At 35.3% G+C, this 18,977-nt stretch overlaps 3 protein-coding genes across 8 annotated transcripts in view; 1 reads left to right on the plus strand and 2 right to left on the minus strand.

Moving 5' to 3' along the window:
- The window catches only part of LOC118750057 (1-phosphatidylinositol 4,5-bisphosphate phosphodiesterase classes I and II), a gene marked incomplete at its 5' end in the record, with an annotated part of 104,066 nt that overhangs the window by 58,134 nt on the left and 26,955 nt on the right, over window positions 1-18,977 (minus strand).
- LOC118750059 (probable inactive serine/threonine-protein kinase slob2) lies at window positions 9,566-10,399 on the plus strand. The gene is made up of 2 exons (XM_036484792.1): window positions 9,566-9,712; window positions 9,777-10,399. The coding sequence occupies exons 1-2, from the start codon at window positions 9,692-9,694 to the stop codon at window positions 10,344-10,346; spliced, it is 591 nt and encodes a 196-aa protein (XP_036340685.1). The 5' UTR covers window positions 9,566-9,691; the 3' UTR covers window positions 10,347-10,399.
- LOC118750058 (protein ALP1-like) lies at window positions 10,381-11,679 on the minus strand. The gene is made up of 3 exons (XM_036484791.1): window positions 11,580-11,679; window positions 11,268-11,505; window positions 10,381-11,203 (listed from the first exon to the last, which is right to left on the minus strand). The coding sequence occupies exons 2-3, from the start codon at window positions 11,494-11,496 to the stop codon at window positions 10,395-10,397; spliced, it is 1,038 nt and encodes a 345-aa protein (XP_036340684.1). The 5' UTR covers window positions 11,497-11,505; window positions 11,580-11,679; the 3' UTR covers window positions 10,381-10,394.

Raw genomic sequence — 18,977 nt, forward strand, 5'->3', positions numbered from 1 at the left:
AGAATTTTTCTAAAAAATCTGAATAAAAAGTTGCAAATTAGTGTGCAAATTTAATGAATTTTCCTGAGTTTTGCACAAAGTTTAGAGATTTTATTATTATGTTTTCTGGTGTAGAATGAACAATATTTTTATAAAAAATTATCCAAAAGAAACTAGAATAAAGAGCTTTGTATATATTGCGAAAAATTCACTGTGCCAATACTTCTGTTCGGCACTGTATGTTATTAAAATTACTATGTTCTCTTTGACGCACGCCTAGCTCGGTAATATAGCTTAAGAAATAATCAGCCTCATGGCGTAAGTCGTAAATTAGGCTAAGTAGTACGACTCGACAACAGTGGCATTGTCTACTGTCATGCTGAAATAAGTAAACAACGGAAATTGTCGAAAACTATAGAGTGATGCCAAGTTTTTCCGTTTTAAATAATACACTAGTCGAGTGGAAATTTGGGATACTATATTTAATAAAAAGTAATGAGAATTGCATCGAAACTAAAAATGTCATCTTAACTTGAAGTATCTGGGATAATGGCGAGATCGTTGCTTAAACACCGCTTACAAGATAAACCAGATGTGTCGTTTTTCCAAAAATTTTTAAAAAGAATTCTTCATTCTCATTCCTTTGGCTAGGAATGAAAATTTTGAACAAAATTCTGTTTTCAATGTCGTGGCTGCCAGCCGAATCGGATCAGAATATTGTTATTTTTGTATAAGCATTTGAATTATTAGAATCACGTATGATGAGGGTGTCAAATAGTTACGTAATTCTTACCTAATTAAAGGTCAAACCTATAGCTTTTTAATTATTTGAGCATCGATTCTCTTTATAGCCAAACGTTGGCCATTTATGCTGGAAATCCCTATTAAAGGAGCTTACTCTTTGATTTTAAATACATAGCAAAGAAGGAAGACGTAGGGGGAGAGGTTTACCACAGAAGTTCTTAGCCAAGGATCCAGTGTATATCCTTATGAAAAAGATATTGCCCAACATGTAAACAAAATTACTGTTTTTGAAATTTTTGCTACAAATAAATTCCCCAAAGAGCCCCATTTAAAATGGTTGAAACGAATATATGTGACATCAAAAGCAAATCACGAAAATTTGGTTTAAAATTACAGTGCACACTTTCTTTTTATACACTTTGTTTTTTCATGTAGTAGCTGTTTTAAGATTGGTCCAAAAAAATCATAATGAAGTAAGAAACCAATTCAGGTATTTAAAGCACAGAAAGAAAAGAGTATTATTAAAAGGACAATGTTCTCTTTGACGTACGTCAGAGGTCAAGTAGAAGTTGGAACATGTATGACTGCCCATTGATATCTCGGTTATATAGCTTAAGAAATAATATGTTTAGAGACACTTTTATCAAAGTTGATAAATATGACATTTGACCAGTTTGTTACACAAATATTCCCATGAGCGGCGCCCGGGTAACACGACCACAGGCAAAAAATATTGGCTACAATTTGTCATTTTGTTTGCCAGATATCCGTTTTATCGGTGCACTTGCACAACATTCGCATTCGCAAAAGGTCCGCATGGATTATTGCGAATGCGAAAGTCCAAATTTATGCGGAAGCTCCGCAGATGCGAATGCGAGTGCGAATATTCGCGACAACCCTGGTACATATATACAAACGGCGACTTAAATAAATACATAAACGGGCATATCTAACTAAACCCCCAACTCTTTTCGTTTTCGTACTGCACCTTCAATGCACTGTCACTGTACTTATGGCGTTTTCGTTTCTACCGATACCTTCTCTTTGTCCTCTACGCACAAATACTAAGAAGAGGGCAATGAGAAGGCAACATTTTTTGTAGAAACGAAAACGCCATTAGACACGCTAGGACAGCACAGTGTCTCAAGAACATAAAATAGCGCAGTGGGACAAAATAAATAAACACACAAGTAAAATTACATTAAAGTATATTAATTCAAATAAATTACATATTACTAAACGGAAGAAATATCATTCTATAGTGTAATTTCCCAAACTCATATAAAATAAAAACGAAAATTTATTTCGAATTTTCCCATTTCACGCCCGAAATAAAGGCATTACTTCAGGAATTTAAATTCGAAAGCCACAAATTCGACCTACTTTGCCAAAGATGGTCTTCCACCGCAACAGCGAACTCCTCAGTATCGCTGTTAAAAGTAAAAATGAATCTCTTGGACAAAGACTGGGGCAGTCTCGTGGCTTCATATCAACTACTCTCCCACTCACACCTTTTTTCAATATCCGTAATTCAGTTCGTCAACTTTTGAAAGAAACTCGACCAGGGGCCTCTTTCTCAAAGCTACAAGTCTTGTAATACAAGTAAATTACTTGTAAACATTAACGTTTTCACAAGTTTATGTTTCTCAAAACTACACTTGTTAGGTACAAGCTACAAGTATATATTTTAAATTACAAGTATTTTTAGTACTTTTAAATGAAATTCTGTTTCTAAAATTTTTGTATGATTCTTGTTACTTGTAGCAAGCGTTACAAATATTAAGAGTCTTTTGCCGCCCTTGACAAGTTTACAAGTGAGTACAAATACAAAATTATAAATATTTTAAGCTAGTTTAATACACAACAACTTTTTTAATTGAAGCGTTCTTTAAAATGATGTCTTCTAGCGAGTCCAGTGAGGAAATTGTTGTTAAAAAAAAACTAAGATATTTAGACAGTTAATCGACTATGACCATTTAAAAACATGGTACGATTTAAACGAAAGATAAAATGGAAAGCATTCTTAATTTTATAGGTAGCTGACTACCGTTTAAATCTAAAATGCTTTCAATAAATACTTACACTTTTTATACCTCTGTCCTAGCCTTAAATATTTGTATTTGAAATTACAATAATACTACTTCCTCTATTAGTTAAATTGAGTCATGGTTACTTACCGACCTTTATTTATTGCCATTGCGAGTACATACATATATATGTATGTACGTAGATTTGCAACTAAAGACGGCTACCTAATACGGTAGACAAACGGGCTCGATTATTTGCATAACCAGCCTTTATTTGCTTTAACTCATGCATTTTCCTCTTTAAAATGAGCATAAGCAGCCGAACAAATGCACGAAATTTTTGGGAATTAACTCGGGTCCGGGGAATTTTCGATGACAACACTGGTAAAAACGGCCAGTTGTTGTCGTTTGTACAAGTAATCAAACGAAGCAGGCTAGTTTCGCGTACGCGGTAGCCAAGTGGTGAGAGTTGTGCGCTAAAAGCCTTTAGCTGGCAGGTTCGATCTTCGGTTAGAGCGATTGCGAAAAATTTTTTATTTTTATTATTTATTTTATATTTTTTTATTTTATTTTATTTATATATTTAATTTTACTTTATTTTGTTTTCATTTGCTTTAATTTATATCACATTCCCTATTTTACTATTAGTTAGTTTTAATTTTTAGAGTTGAATTTTATTAAAAAGTCAACAACAACTAACTGAAAGCAACGTAAAAAAATATAGAACTTATAAAAAAAATAATGAAAAAGAAATAAAAAAAGTCTACTGTCCGTGGGACTCGAACCCACGACCTTGCGGCTGGTTTATCTGCATTACTAACGTCTGTAGGGGTAAAATTTTAATTTGCGTTTATGCTTATTAATTCTAATTAATTTTATCCGTCTGTCTACCATATAATAGGCATTAAAGGAATATAGGAATATTCCCTCACTGCAACCCAACGAAGACGGTTTCTATAAGACAAAATTCCTTCCGAATTATACATAAAATAAGTAAATGAGAAAAGTAAAATGATTCCTTTAATCAGACAGAATGTAATGCGATTTCAAGATGGCGTAAATATAGTCTTACAGCCGTATTCTAACAAAGTCACAAACCTTAGCTCATCACTGCTGTGATTTGTACTGTGCCTCAAAGTTTGCTGCTGCAAGAAATATTCCGCTCCAACAAAAATATAAAGCTTTTCAATCGAATTTTTATGGCACGTTTTGCGGCGCACTAGAAATCCCAACAGTGATGAGCTCAGTTTTGAAACTCTGTTAGAATAGAGGGGTAAGCCTGATATGACCAAAAGTCCTTTTAATAATTTTGGGAAGTAACAGACGAGATGAAGAGCTCTAAATAGTTAGGGAGAGAATGGTTCCATTAGGTTAGAGTGTAAAACTTTTTGATTTATCTATCTACATATTTATTTATACATATGTACATATAAATATGTCGGCGTATTGTACAGTATAGTTTTATATTGAGCTACTTTGTACCTTTTGTACTGTGTTATGTAAGGAAATTTGGAACAGAGTATGCGTATTCTGATCATGATTACTTTTGTAACATATTCTCTTATCGTTCTGTTCCAACTTTGCTGGAAGCAAGGTGCGAGTTTCAGACTCTACCGAATGTGGCCTTGAATGATGTGTCATAGTGTGAGTTTTATTGGAAAAACACTTGTTCGGAACAAATCATATAAAAACAACAGAATTGTGGCGTGAGGAATTAATTGAATTTTATACTGCGAACAGAACACATCATTCAGGAACTCATTACGCTTCTGCTGTTAACCACAAGGGAAATGCATAAGAACCAGAATCCTGGCGAATCTATCAGAGATATTCCTACAGAGGATATTGCTAACGAAGCAGCCGACGCTATTCCGACAAATACATAGTTAAATGAAACTAACTAATCATGATAGCTGACAGGGTGTCCACCTTGGTTAAAAAAAAAAACGAATTTTCTGAAAAAATAATCGCCAAAAATCACCTATTTTTTTCTATAAAATGATGAAATCGACTTAACAAATATTTTATTTTAAAAAAGAGATCATGTTGTAATATAGTTTTTAAAACCAAAAACGAATATAATATCTTCAGGGTAATAATAAATAACACAAATAACTTATATAATAGTGATGTACCAACAATTTTCTTTAAAAATACGCATACTTTTTTAAAAATATTTGTATCAACACATTTTGCAATAGAACTGCGCAATTATTAAATTTATTATAACTCATATTAATTGATTAATCGCACAATCCGCTTTTAAGCGCTCGGCTAAAAATAAAATAAAAAGCTATAATAAGGCGAGATCAGCTATTTCCACAATTTCTTCAAAATCACCTATAGTGTCTGAATCATTTATATTTGTGTTGTTTTCATATATTGAGCTATTCAACCTTGGTAACATACTGGTTGCTATTAGAAACGTTTTGCAGCAAAAACTATTAGCCTTCATATAACATTCCATTCGAACTATTGAATTAAGGCTTTCCAACCTCATCATATTTCGAATCTTAATTTTTGTTGAATTCATTACGGAAAAAACACGCGCAACAAAAGCAATTGAGTGCGGCAAGGATAATAATATGAAGGCTACTTTACTTATATTTCCAAACATTTTATTGCCCGTTGCGGTTTTCACTCCGTAAGCAAGTATCCAAAATTCTGCAGAGTCCGACGGAATGCCGTTCTGAAAAAAGTTATTCTATGGGAAAGTTAAAATACTTAAATATTCAAAGTCAAATAGTTAATAGTAATAGTTGAAATTCGCCCCTGATTTAAAAACTTTTCTGGTGACAACATCAAAGCTTTTTTAAAAGTATTTAATTGATTAGGTAATCGTTTCAAAAGTTCTTCGATTAGGGTGATTAAACATGTTTGACAGTCTTTTAATATGCTTGTTAAGTCAAGTTTATCACGCAGCTCATTAGCGTATTCTGCAAAGTTATCGTGGAAAACTAAGTTTCATATATTTTTATAATTGAATGGTCGCCGCGAATAATGTTGTAAGCGCCAATTTACTCAAAATTTGTTTTTTCGTAGATTACCGTTAAAAATACTCTTGCGTATCATAAGGTCGCGAAATTTCTCAATTTTCATCAGTTTTCGGACATTAACCTACGCTCCAAAGTAAGTAGTCAGTAGAAAAACGTTTTAAGTGCAGGTGACCATGGCCGATTTAAAATTAACAAGTGTAATGCAAAAGTGCAATAATGGCAAAAACCGTAAAGTACATTTCAAACATTGGAATGATATGAAAAATAACAGGCTAGTAAATAGTGGGGAAGAATATTTAGGAAGAAATGGGAAAGGGATATTCAAAAAAAAATTACCATAAACGGTAATGTGGAAAAACGTAAGGGAAGGAGCTGTGCTAGTATCAATTTTGGTTTTGTATTCCCCAAATATTCAAATGCGCTTGTTCGCTTCACTGCTCAAGCTTGATATTGGTGACTATTCAAAAACATTTCTCCAAATTTTTATAAAATGACCTATGATGAACAATCAAAGAAACCTTATTGTTATATTTATTACATTCATTTGTCGAAAAAGGTTGTAAGCGCCACCAGCAAAGATGCTAGGCTTACTGGTAAAACGTGTTATCATCCATTGGGATTTGGATATAAAACGTTTTTCCATCATTAAATCTTTTTTTGACTTGAAAGATATATATGGATATATATTTGCACGGGCAAGTTTCTTGGAGACTGCTGCACTGGAAAATGGAAAACTAAATCAAATGACTTTATGTGCGTCATCAAAAACATTCTTTTCCATTCCTGAAAACTTATAATTATGTCGCTTACAACGTTATTCGCGGCGACCATTCAATTGTAAAAAATTTATTTGAAGGGAAAAAATCGCCAATGGCGATATCCTAAATTTTTACGCGCAAATATCAAAAAAGACGCCAAATTGGCGCTAAATCGCCAAATCTGGACACTCTGATAGCTGATAATATCAGAGACCCCCGAGACAATATGTACATACATACATACATATCTTTACCATTAATTCGAAACTTTTTTAGAAACTATCCCAGGCTAAATAAAATAGGTTTTTTTAATATTTTAATTGAGCTTTGTACTACGATTGTTTATTAGGAAAAATTGGAAAAGCGACAAAGTCTAAGCGGTAGAAGTTAAAGCAGCTATTTCGGAGATCACCACATCTCCTCATCAGTTTTCTTTTTTCTAGACTTCAGCAGGGATCGAACCTGCGTAATCGATGTTCAAAGTCAGAAGCGTTAACCACTGAGCTATGTACATCCCGTAAACTCTTGTTGCTAATTAATTTTCCTTATTCAACCATCTCCAATCAAGTGCAGCTGATTTGCCGCTATTTAAACTCGACAGCGTGATTATTGTTGTCAATTCTATACATCCATTTGCTTATTTGCTTTTTTGTATAGTTTCAGGCAGGCTCTTCCTAAACTATGTATTTGTCAATGTTATTGTGGCTTATTAACATTTTATTTTTTTAATATTTTTATTGAGCTTTGTACCACGATTGCTTATTAGGAAAAATTGAAAAAAGCAACAAAGTCTAAGCGGTAGAAGTTATAGCAGCTGTTTCGGAGATCACCACATCTCCTCATCAGACTTCTTTTTTCTAGCCTTCAGCAGGGATCTAACCTGCGTAATCGATGTTCAAAGTCAGAAGCGTTAACCACTGAGCTATGTACATCCCGTAAACTCTTGTTGCTAATTAATTTTCCTTATTCAACCCACTACTCAAGTGCAGCTGATTTGCTGCTATTTAAACTCGATAGCGTGATTGTTGTTGTCAATTCTATACATCCATTTGCTTATTTGTTTTTTTGTATACTTTCGGGCAGGCTCTTCCTAAACTATGTATTTGTCAATGTTATTGTGGCTTATTAAAATTTCTTTTTTTTTTAATATTTTTATTGAGCTTTGTATCACGATTGTTTATTAGGAAAAATTGAAAAATAGAAAATAGGTTTTGATCTCTTGAAATAGCAGATGATGAAGACCCAAAGTTCAAGCAAAATAATCCCAAGGCCCCACCAATCTTCGTTGATAAAGTAAGCAACATTACCCCCCTAATGAAGCTTTTATCTGAAACTGCTCCAAGTCTGTACGACTTAAAGCTCATAAGCAATGAGCAAGTTAAAATACAAGCAAAAACTCCCGAGGCCGACAAAACAATTGTTCAGCAACAAGAGCAAAAAAAAAACACTGAGTTTTATACATACAAGCCAAAACGAGAAAGAAGTTTCAAAGTTATACTCAGAAATATGCACTCGTATATTGGCACCCAAGAAATCGCTGAAGCCCTACAAAATCTCGGCCATATCCGTATTAACTTTTACAATATGAAACACAGAAACACGAAAAAACCGCTACCAATGTTCATTGTAGAGCTAAAAGCAAACCCTAATAACAAGGAAGTAAACAATATCAAATATCTCTTCAACACAAAAATTGTATTTGAACCCCCACGCCCAAAACGTGAAATTCAGCAATGCGCTAACTTTCAACAGTATGGACACACAAAAGCATACTGCCGTAAAAGACCGGTATGTAATAAATGTGCTGGCCCCCACTCGACTGCAGATTGCTCGCGCAAGACAAAATCCAACGATGTTAAATGTGCTCTGTGTCAAGGAAATCACCCAGCAAACTATAAATTCTGCATCGTGTACAAAAATCTGCAGAAACTTAAATGCCCACCATTAAGAAGAATGGAGGATAACAATCCCAAAAGTGTCAGCCAGCAGCAATCAGCTCCACTTTCAGCCAATCGAGTCTCGCAACCGCCCCGAAATTTATTTTCTTACTCCCAAATGTTGAAAAGCACACAAGATCCGAGTACAAGTAACTCAATCCCTCAATCAAAAGAAAACGCCTCTGATGCCCAACCGAAATGCGAGAAATGATAATGCTTCTCCAGCAAGTTATGCAACAAATCACAACTATGATGAATCTGCTCGTCACCCTTACGACGAAGTCCGGCATCCCTACAATCACATGAATATTCTCCTGTGGAATGCTAATGGCCTATCAAAACACGTACTCGAAGTTAAAACGCTATTAAAGTCTCATAATATAGATATTCTCCTATTATCCGAAACCCATTTCACCGAAAAGAGCTATTTTCAAATATCGAATTACAAACTCTATCACACAATACATCCTGATAAAAAAGCACATGCTGGCTCAGCTATATTAATAAAAAACAATATTAAACACTTTAATAATGGGCCGTATGAATAAAAACTAAGCAATTGCTTTTTCTTAAAATTTCATACCTTTTACTTCAAATTTGTTTGAATACATTGAGTAAAAGATCTGAAATTTTAAGAAAAAGCAATTGCTTATTTTTATTCATACGGCCCAATAACTCATACTGCACAGAAGCTATCCAAGACTTGAAAGGCCAAATAACAATCTCAGCAGTATATAGCCCACCCAACATGCGATCAAGTCAGAAGATTATAGTTGTTTTCTTTTGTACCCGAGCTGCAAAAGAACGATACGTAGGTAATCGAATTACGTGGAAAGCAACAACACAAAATAAGCAAGTTGAGTTAATATAAGCGGTTTGAGTTGAAAACGCTTAAACAATAGCCGACCTGATGAATAGTGTTGCAAAGTAAAAGACCGGCACTATTGTGAATGAGTCACTGAAAAGTACTAAGGGAAATTTCTGCTAAATGTCAAACTGATGGGGAAATTTCAGGCAAACTTCAAAATTAAGAGAAACAAAATTAGCAGCAGTGAGTAAAATAGCGTCTCATAGTTTTTTATAAAAATATCAAATAAAATATGATTTATATTTCAGAATACAAGACCAGAAACGAAGAAGATGGACCCGCGAAGAAACCACAGGTTTTTTGAGGTGCTACCTTGCGCGGAAGGAAGAATTCCAGCATCCTAAAAAAAAAGAGGTTGGCATACGCAAATGTGTTAGAAGATATGTTGTCAATCGGCATTACGGTGCGTAAAATACAAAAAATAAAAGTTTAAAATGAGGAATTTAAATAACTATTCTTACTTTTAGGATTCGGAGAGAACACCATTGTGCTTGGAGTCGAAGATGCGCACTTTACTTCAGGCGTACAAATCGGCAAGTGACAACAACCGCAGTACGGGTGCCAGCCCTTGTTTTGCGCCATTTATGGAGCTAATGAATGAAATCTTTGGGAGGAGCCCAATAATTTCTAACGACCACACCGTCCACGTGGGCTTCAGACCGGCTACAGTACTGTCGGTGAGTGTAGTGGCGTCAACATCATCAAAGACACCACAGCCATCTCTGTCACTGCTGCCACCGTCACCATCGCCAACTCCATCGCCACTACCACCACCGTCACCATCGCCATCTCCATCCCCACTGCCACCACCGTCACCATCTCCATCCCCATCCCCACTGCCACGAAGAAAGCGTTCAGCTCGAGAGGCTTATTTGAAAAAAAAAAATGAGCTGAAGAAGTTGCAGGCGGAAGAAAAATTAAAATTGAAGGCTAAATCCATACAGCAATTTAAAGAATTGCTTAAAGAAAAATTTGAAAGAGATGCTGATATAGAAAAAAGAAAACTCGAGTTATTGGAAAAACTGGCAAATAAGTAGCACTTTGCTTTTTTCATAATTTTTTAATGTGATTTACTTTTTTTTGAATTAGGACTTTTGTGTGTCATTTTCTTCATTGGCGTCGCACAAATCGTTAAAAGTTATGCAAATGTTATGTACAACACACGTACTGACCACGATGTTCGTAATCATCTTCAAATCTGTTTGCTCTGTAAATTTCAGCAGCCTTCGGAAACGTCCTTTTAACAGCCCAAACGCATTTTCAACTACCATTCGCGTTGAAGAATGTATTTCGTTGAATTTTCGTTGACTTTGGGTTAAATTTCCATAGTCTTTAAATGGTGACACCAGCCATTTCATCAACGGATATGCCGAATCTCCGATAATAAAATAGGAACCTGATAACATTTCTTCATAATATCTTTCGGCATCGTGGAATAGTTTTGATCTTCTCAAAACTCTGAAATCATGAAGCGAGCCAGGTTCACCACAAGTTATGTCCGTGAACTTTTTATCGGCATCTACTACTGCTTGAAGCACCAAGCTGTACGATTTTTTTCGATTAAAGTACATCTGTTTTTGATCTTTCGGACCCTTAATAATAATATGTGTGCAATCTATAGCTCCAATCACGCCAGGTATACGTTTTTTTTTGGTGAAATAAGCACCTTCTGGCCACTTGATGTATTCATGGCTAATAGATACCAAGAATTCGGTAACTCGTTGAACTGTTGTCCACGCGGCCGAAGTGGCTACCCCAAACAAATTACCTAGCTGCATAAATGTCACGGTGTTGCTTATGTACCAAATATACATATAAACTGCCTTTTTGGGTGAAATGCGTGACCTACCACCACCAGACTGGTCAGGAAGAAACGCAGATATTGAATATTTCTCTGAAATAGGAAAAGTTTTTTAAATTGCTAAATGTGCTTGTTTCAAAAAGTTTGCATTTATTACTTGTTAGATACTCCACTGTTTCACGTTTCAGTCTCATGTTAATTTTGAAGTCCATCTCACTCATTGCATCGAGAGTACCTTCAAAGTTGGAACACTTCTCATGATGTTCATTTTCGCTTTCCGAGTCTTCAGAGGATGAACTGGAACTTTTAAATATGGTTTCCAGTATTTCGCTTACGATTTCCCATGGTCTTGCCTGGCATAATTCAAGCTGCTCGCCCACACACATTGACACGATCTGGACAAAAAGTACACAATCACTTATTAAATATAATTATTTATTATAAAATATATATATATATGTATATTTACCAAAGATTCTTCGGAATTCGCTCAAAAATTTCACAAACAGTCCACATTTTTTGACAGCGGACACCAGTGTTGTGAAGTGAATGCAAATTATAAGACAGTTGAATATAAGCCAGTTGAGCGTTCTTTTGCAAAACTCTAGGAAGCAGGTTTTTAATTGGAGGAGACTACAACGCAAAACACCCACAATGGGGTTCTCGCTTCATCACTCCTAAAGGCCGACAACTCTTTGCGGATATGGCAAGATTAAACTTCACTCAGCCTCCTCAGGTTCACCAACGTATTGGCCAACCGATACCAAAAAAATTCCAGACTTAATAGACTTTTGCGTGTTTAAAGGTATTGCAGATAATGAAATAATATGTAATCCCTTTTTCGATTTATCCTTTGACCATTCTCCCGTAATGGTCACTCTAAGCAATAATCTTGTTGACTCAAATTCTCAATGTTCTCTTCACAACAACAGAACTGACTGGAATCTCTTTCAAAGCTTAACATCTTCAAAATCAAATTTGAAACACTCGCTGAAATCTAGCGAAGATATCATTGCAGCTGTTGAACACTTCAATAACTACATCCAATAAGCTGCTTGGAGTTCAACTCCCATTCTAAGCAAATCACAGTGTACAAGAATCTCTTCTCTTGTAAAAGAAAAACTGACCAAAAAATGCCAGGCTAGAAAGGAGTGGCACCAGACTAGACATCCCGAAGACAAGAAAAGATTAAATACGCTAACGACAGAGATCAAAGAAATCTTGCAAAAAGAACGCAATTCCCAACTTCGTCATTATCAGAGACTGGCTTGCGTTGAAAGCAACTATTGCAAACTCAATCAATACTGCTGCTTTGTATGACGGAGCAGCGTGTTGGCATAGTAGTATCGATACCTAAAAAAATTAGAGGATGACTGAACACCAGCGCATAGCGTGCTGTCTTGCAAATACAGCCACCACAAGTGAACGATACTTATAACAGCTCATACTGATATTGACTTCGGCAAAACAGTATTCCGAATGCTCGTTCACGAAACTAGCAAACGCGGCATTTGAACGGTTGCCGAAAGCATGAGAGCTCATTGGGACGGTTGGCGAAGCAAGACGCCGCAGTTCATTTGTTGCAGAAGTCGTTTGACTTGTTGCTGAAAGCCATTTGACTTGTTGCTGAAAGCCATTTGACTTGTTGATGAAAGCACGACGAATGTAGTAAAGGGTAATTTGTCGTCTCGTATTAGAGTTGTCAAACTATCGATGGAACTATCGATAGTATCGATAGTTTCAACTTTTTTAGACTATCAATACTCATTGATAGTTTTTTCTTATACTATCAAAAATATCGATAGTTTAGTAGGACTAACGATCATCTCTCCCAATTTTTTTGAAATTATACATATGTACATATGTTAATCGTAAATCCTGTTTTGTTTGTATAACTTGTGTTTGTTTTTGAACTTTCTAAAAAGAGAAGCATTTTGGCTAAGTAATTACTTAATTTTGTATGATTATAACTTTTATAAGATAATATTTATTTCACTATGATCCTGTAAAAACAAAGCAACCTAAGCACTATCGATAGTGCTATCGATAGTTTTGTTTTTTTCGAGACTATCGTGAATATTGATAGTTTTCTGACAACTATCAAAACTATCGATGGTGTGACTATCGATAGTTTGACACCTCTATCTCGTATGTATGTATGTATTTATAGCGCGTCTACCATTCAATTGCTTTACTCTCTTCCAGAGTGTCCAGATTTGGCGATTTCGCGCCAATTTAGCGATTTTTTGTTCGATATTTGCGCGTACAAATTTAGGAAATCGCCATTGGCGATTTTTGGCGATTTTTTCCATTCAAATAAATTTTTCCCAATTATAAAAATATACACAACTTAGTTTTCCACGATAATTTTACAGAAGAGGCTAATGAACTGCGTAATAAACTTGACTTAAGAAGCATATTAAAATACTGTCAAAAATGTTTAATCACCCTAATCGAAGAACTTTTGAAACGATTATCTCGTCAATTAAATACTTTTAAAAAAGCTTTGATTCTATCACCAGAAAAGTGTGTGAATCACAAGAGGGGGAGTTTCAGGGACCTGCCAATTCACTATTTGACTTTGAATAATGGAATAACTTTTCTCAGAACCATTCCATCCGACTCTGAAGTATTTTGGATAATTGCTTACGGAGTGAAAAGCGCAACAGGCAATAAAATGTTTGGAAATATAAGTAAATTCATATTATTATCCTTGCCGCACTCACATGCTTTGTTGAGCGCGTTTTTTCCGTATTGAATTCAACAAAAACTAAGATTCGAAATAGGATGAGGTTGGAAAGTCTTAATACAATAGTTCGAATAAAGTGTTATATGAAGGCTAATAGTTTCTGCTGCAAAACGTTTCCAATATCAAACAGTACGTCATCAAGGTTGAATAGCTCAATATATGACAACAACAGAAATGTAAATCATTCAAACACTATAGGTGATTTTGAAGAAATTGTGGAAATAGCTGATCTCGCCTTATTATAGGTTTTATTTAATTTTTAGCGCCGAACTTTTAAGCGCGGCTTGTGCGATTAATAAATTTTTTTTTTTTTTTAGATTGGCGCTTACACATATGTTAGTGTTTGGCCGAGCTCCTCCGATTTGTGGCGTGCGCCTTGATGTTGTCACACAAATCGGAGGGACATACAGTTTTATGCCGACTCCAAACGGCGATTGTATTTTTATGAGAAGCTATTTTTCATTGCAGAAATACACTCGAAGGTTTGCCATTGCCTGCCGAGGAACGACCGCTGTTAAGAAAAAAACCTTTTTTCTATGTTTTTTGCGATGTTGCTTGACCAGGGTTTGAACCCAGGTGCTGCGGAGTGGAAGCGCGCACTGTTTACCACTACACTTAATCAATTAATATGAGTTAAAATAAATTAAGTAATTGCGCAGTCCTATTGCAAAATGTATTGAAACAAATATTTTTAAAAAGTATGCGTATTTTTAAAGAAAATTGTTTGTACATCACTGTTATATAAGTGTTTTTTGTTATTTATTATTACCCTCTGAAGGTATTATATTCGTTTTTGGTTTTAAAAACAATATTATAACAATATCTCATTTTTACAATAAAAGATTTGTTAAATCGATTTAATGAATTTTATTAAAAAAATTGGCGATTTTTGCCGATTTTTTTTTTCAAAAATTGCGATTTTTTTAAACAATCTGGCCACCCTGCTCTCTGCTGGCGCCAAGAACGTGTTGGCAGGCTAGTTGTGAGGAATGTGCATGCGTACATATGTGTGTATGTATGTACATATCAATGCTTCATTTCAAACAAGCAAATGTCGTTGAATTGTTTTTGAAATACAGTAGGGGTATTCTCCAAATCTTGCAAAGCCATTGCACGTAGCACGGATTGCATGGATTGCATAACTTGCAAACACACAACAACAAAATACATGGGAAACGACATTTCCTATCGCTGCAAAATATGCAACGTCGAAACCCATGTATATATTTTGCAAAATAGCATAGCATAGCATAGGGTAAATTCGATATTCTATGCTTCGATATTCGAATTTTAATCGAATTTTAGCTCCAAGATGGCGGATTTTTGAAATCGAACTTTGTGTTGCTAAAATTCGGATAAAATCGAATTTTTCTAGGAAAAATCGAATTTCATCTTTATTTCCAAAAGAAAATCAACTCTTCAACTTTCTTCTTTCTGACTAAATTTGCCATCACTGTGTGTGGCACTCCATTTGTCTTAGGGATGCAAGTAAAAAAATACATGTTTTTCGATTTGATGCATCGGGACAAAAAATTTGTGCCAATAAAGAACTGTTATTCTGAACTCAAATTTAAAAAAAATTTGTAAAAAACTAGTTTTTTTGTTGATTTTTTATTTTTAATCTTTAGAGGCTTTAACGTTGGTAGCATGAAGCTTTTGCCTGAGAAGACCCCTAGTAAAATTTTCCGGAGAATAATTTAATATATCAATCCTCTAACGAACTTCCAAATTTTCTTTTCGAGGGATTTCTTGAAGAAAGGATCAAAACTACCCTTTTAGGCGGGAGCTAATGGGTTAAAATGTTCTACGAAAATATTTCTCATGCAATTTTATTATACATGTCTTAACCTTTAATTTCGCTCAGACATTTATTTTAACTATTTTTTCGACTTTTTTGAAAACTACTTAGGCCGAGACATGAAAACTTTAGTAGGCCATGAAATAAAAATACGAGCTAACTTTTGCAAATGCACCGAGTGTTTTATTGCAGGATGGGTAAAATGTTAACAAAGTCCAAAGCTGGTTTCGGCTGTTCCACAGTGTAATTTGAGTTTAACTTTGACAGGTGGCCACTCTCTTCAAGCACCTCAAAAATATTTTAATTATTGCATAGTATTTTAATCACAACACTTCTTTAACTAAATTCGACTTTTCAAACAGGTGGCACCCCTCCTAAATGTAATTAAAAAATAAAGTTTATTCAAAACCATGGTGTTAAATATTTAACGCAAACATCTGCTAAGCGATTATCTGAATTTGATTTTCTAACCTGTGGCAACCCTTTTCATAGAACTAAATCTATGTTGCAGACCCAACGGACAAGCCTTTAATTTGACACCTCATTTCTTTAAATTGAAGGAACGATACAGATTTTATGACTTGGTATTAAATACTTAACGCAAACATTTCCGAACTCTATTAAGAAGTTTCAATTTAAAAAATTTTTGGAAAATTGGAATTAAATCGAATTTGCACCACCAAATTTCGAATCGAATGGTTGGGCAATGTTCAAAATTCGAAAAAAATTTAATTTCAACCCCTCAACTACCCATCCCTACATCTGCAACAAATGAACTGCGGCGTATTGCCTTCGCCAACCGTCCCAATGAGCTCTAATGCTTTCGGCAACCGTCCAAATGAGCTCTCGTGCTTTCGGCAACCGTCCAAATGCAGTATCGTACTTTCGGCAGTCGATCAAATACGGCGGTTGCTGGTTTCGTGCACGTTCACTCGGAATACTGTTTTGCCGAAGTCAATATCAGTATGAGCTCACGATCCAGAAAATAAAGGTCGCGCCATTCGCGGACCACTAACCCTCTCTTGGTCGATTTGACAGCATCCACCCAATCGCTGACGTCATAAAATACTTTTGTTTACATTCACTGTTGCCAACTTGATGCTTTTCGCGCCAAATTTAGTGGGTATTCAAAACGCAAAAATTTTTGAGTTTGGTGCTTGGTGCGTTTTTGGTGCTTTTTTTTTTAGTTTGAAGACACCAAATTAGAAAATCTTAAAAAAATGGAAGCGAAATTTTAAGCAATCGTAAGTGTGGTAAGCAACTTTAAAAAATTTTAACAAAATCATGGCACAGTGACATAAGCGACAACAAAATATGTGGCAGCACCTTCAATCATGCCAGAAGAAATCGACCGTCGTGCAAGAAACATTGATTTTTATTAATTTGAATCGGAATCCTTACAATAAAACTATGCATGTATATAAAGTCCATAAAATATACCAATAAAAATTTGGTGCCTGTCTAAGCCGCCGCTTAAACCGAATTCAGCGGCCGTGCGCGCATTCTTTGGCGGCAGTGGAGTCGAAGCGACTCCGAAAATAATTACCGAGCGCGCACGGCCGCCTCCCCATCGTCGTGCGAAATCAGCACAAAGCAGTTCAGCTAGCAACACCGGACATCGCGCACGCGCCCCTTCTAAAGGATTGTGCAAATAAATTCAAATAAGCCAACGCTAGGTTTATATATGTGCATTTCATGTGTTCAATCAAAATAAAAATAATTTGCGCTAAGCTTTATAACTTTTGAAAAGCTTGTAAATAAAACTGAATATTGTAAACCTTTTAAAATTCAAACCCAAGTGTTTCCTTTAAACGGAAATCAGTGCGTGTGTACCAAGTGAGTGCGAAGGGACCAAGCGACCAAACTATTCAGTGCCTTTTCAAATTCAAAACTTGGTAAATACTGCCTTTTGTTCGATGCTTCCTCTTTTTCTTGTCGAGTTCGTCTTGCTCCCTCATTCTGGTATTTTTTGATGTCACGTCCAGTTGCTCTCAGCTCGATTGGCGCAATCTTGTATTCTATCATTCTTGGGACGAGCTGTTATAAGCACAGTATATACAGTAATAAACCTTTTCGCAGTTTTTCACCAATTGGTCCCCGAGGAGTACTTTTGGGTTGTGTGCAGCGTTTTCGTTTTGCGCGCATGGCAACACCAACTGTGGGGAATTTCGCCTCATGATTAGAAAAAGTTCTTTTCGAAGATAAAATATATGTAATTATGTGTTATTTATGAACAAAATGTTATGCTTATTTAAGAATAATATGAATAGTTAAGTACATAATTAACGCTTGCGTTTCCATAAACTTCAAAACTCAAATCGTAGTTATAGCAATGAATGGAGTTTTCCTAAATGTAGATTTAAAATCTAAAAAATTTCCATTGTTAGATTACATTTTTATGAAAAACGTGAATTTTGTGCTATTTTGTGTATTTATTAAGTAAAATTCTAAAATTCCGAATATATTTAAGTCTTAATTCCAAAAAAACGAGCTTTGCATAGTTATAGAGACTCCAATTCCTGCCAGCGCATCCACCCAGACAGCTCGACTTGATCAAATTATAAAATGTCACAAATATCAATCATACACACATACAATAGTAATTGCTTTGAATTGCTACCGTATAAATTCAGGACATGCGTTTGCTTGTAAACTCCGTTGGTTATGGTGGTCATAACATCAGCCAGCACATTCAATGGTCCATTACCCGGAGCTGCTCCAGCATGATGAGTAGATTTAAATGAGTCTCACATGCCACTGCCTCTGGCTACAAGTTGTATATGAAATTCACTACTCGGAGAAACTTCAAATAATGTGTATTTTTTCGTAAATTTGGTTTAAGTGTAATATAACCAGTTAAACACTGAACTATGATGATCTCTATTAGTATCTATATTAATAGAGAATAATTTGATTTTGATACTTTTGTAATTAAATTCGGTCACTATTATACAGTTATGTCTTGTGGCACTCTGCCATAGCACGGTTGTTGCTCCGTTTCATACCACAGTAATTTTGTATACAACTCTGAATCAACAAATTTCGTGCTCCTTCTCATTATCAACCCTGATCAGATTTTACCCCCGAGGAGTACTCAAAAAGGTTTATTACTGTATATACTGTGGTTATAAGTATCATTCACCTGTGGTGGCTGTATTTGCAAGCACTGTACGCTATGCGCTGGTGTTCGTTCATCTCCCGTTTTAATGTGAGCAGGCTTATAGTCACAAAATCAGCTTCGTTTGCCAGTCTCTGATCAATATCTCAGTAACTTAGATGCAACAGCTGCCAGCGATTATTCCCTCTGGAAAGCGGCAAAA

The sequence above is a fragment of the Rhagoletis pomonella genome, unplaced genomic scaffold (genome assembly GCF_013731165.1).
Source record: "Rhagoletis pomonella isolate Grant_MI unplaced genomic scaffold, Rhpom_1.0 Rhpom_scaffold_00124, whole genome shotgun sequence".
NCBI classification, from domain to species: domain Eukaryota; kingdom Metazoa; phylum Arthropoda; class Insecta; order Diptera; family Tephritidae; genus Rhagoletis; species Rhagoletis pomonella.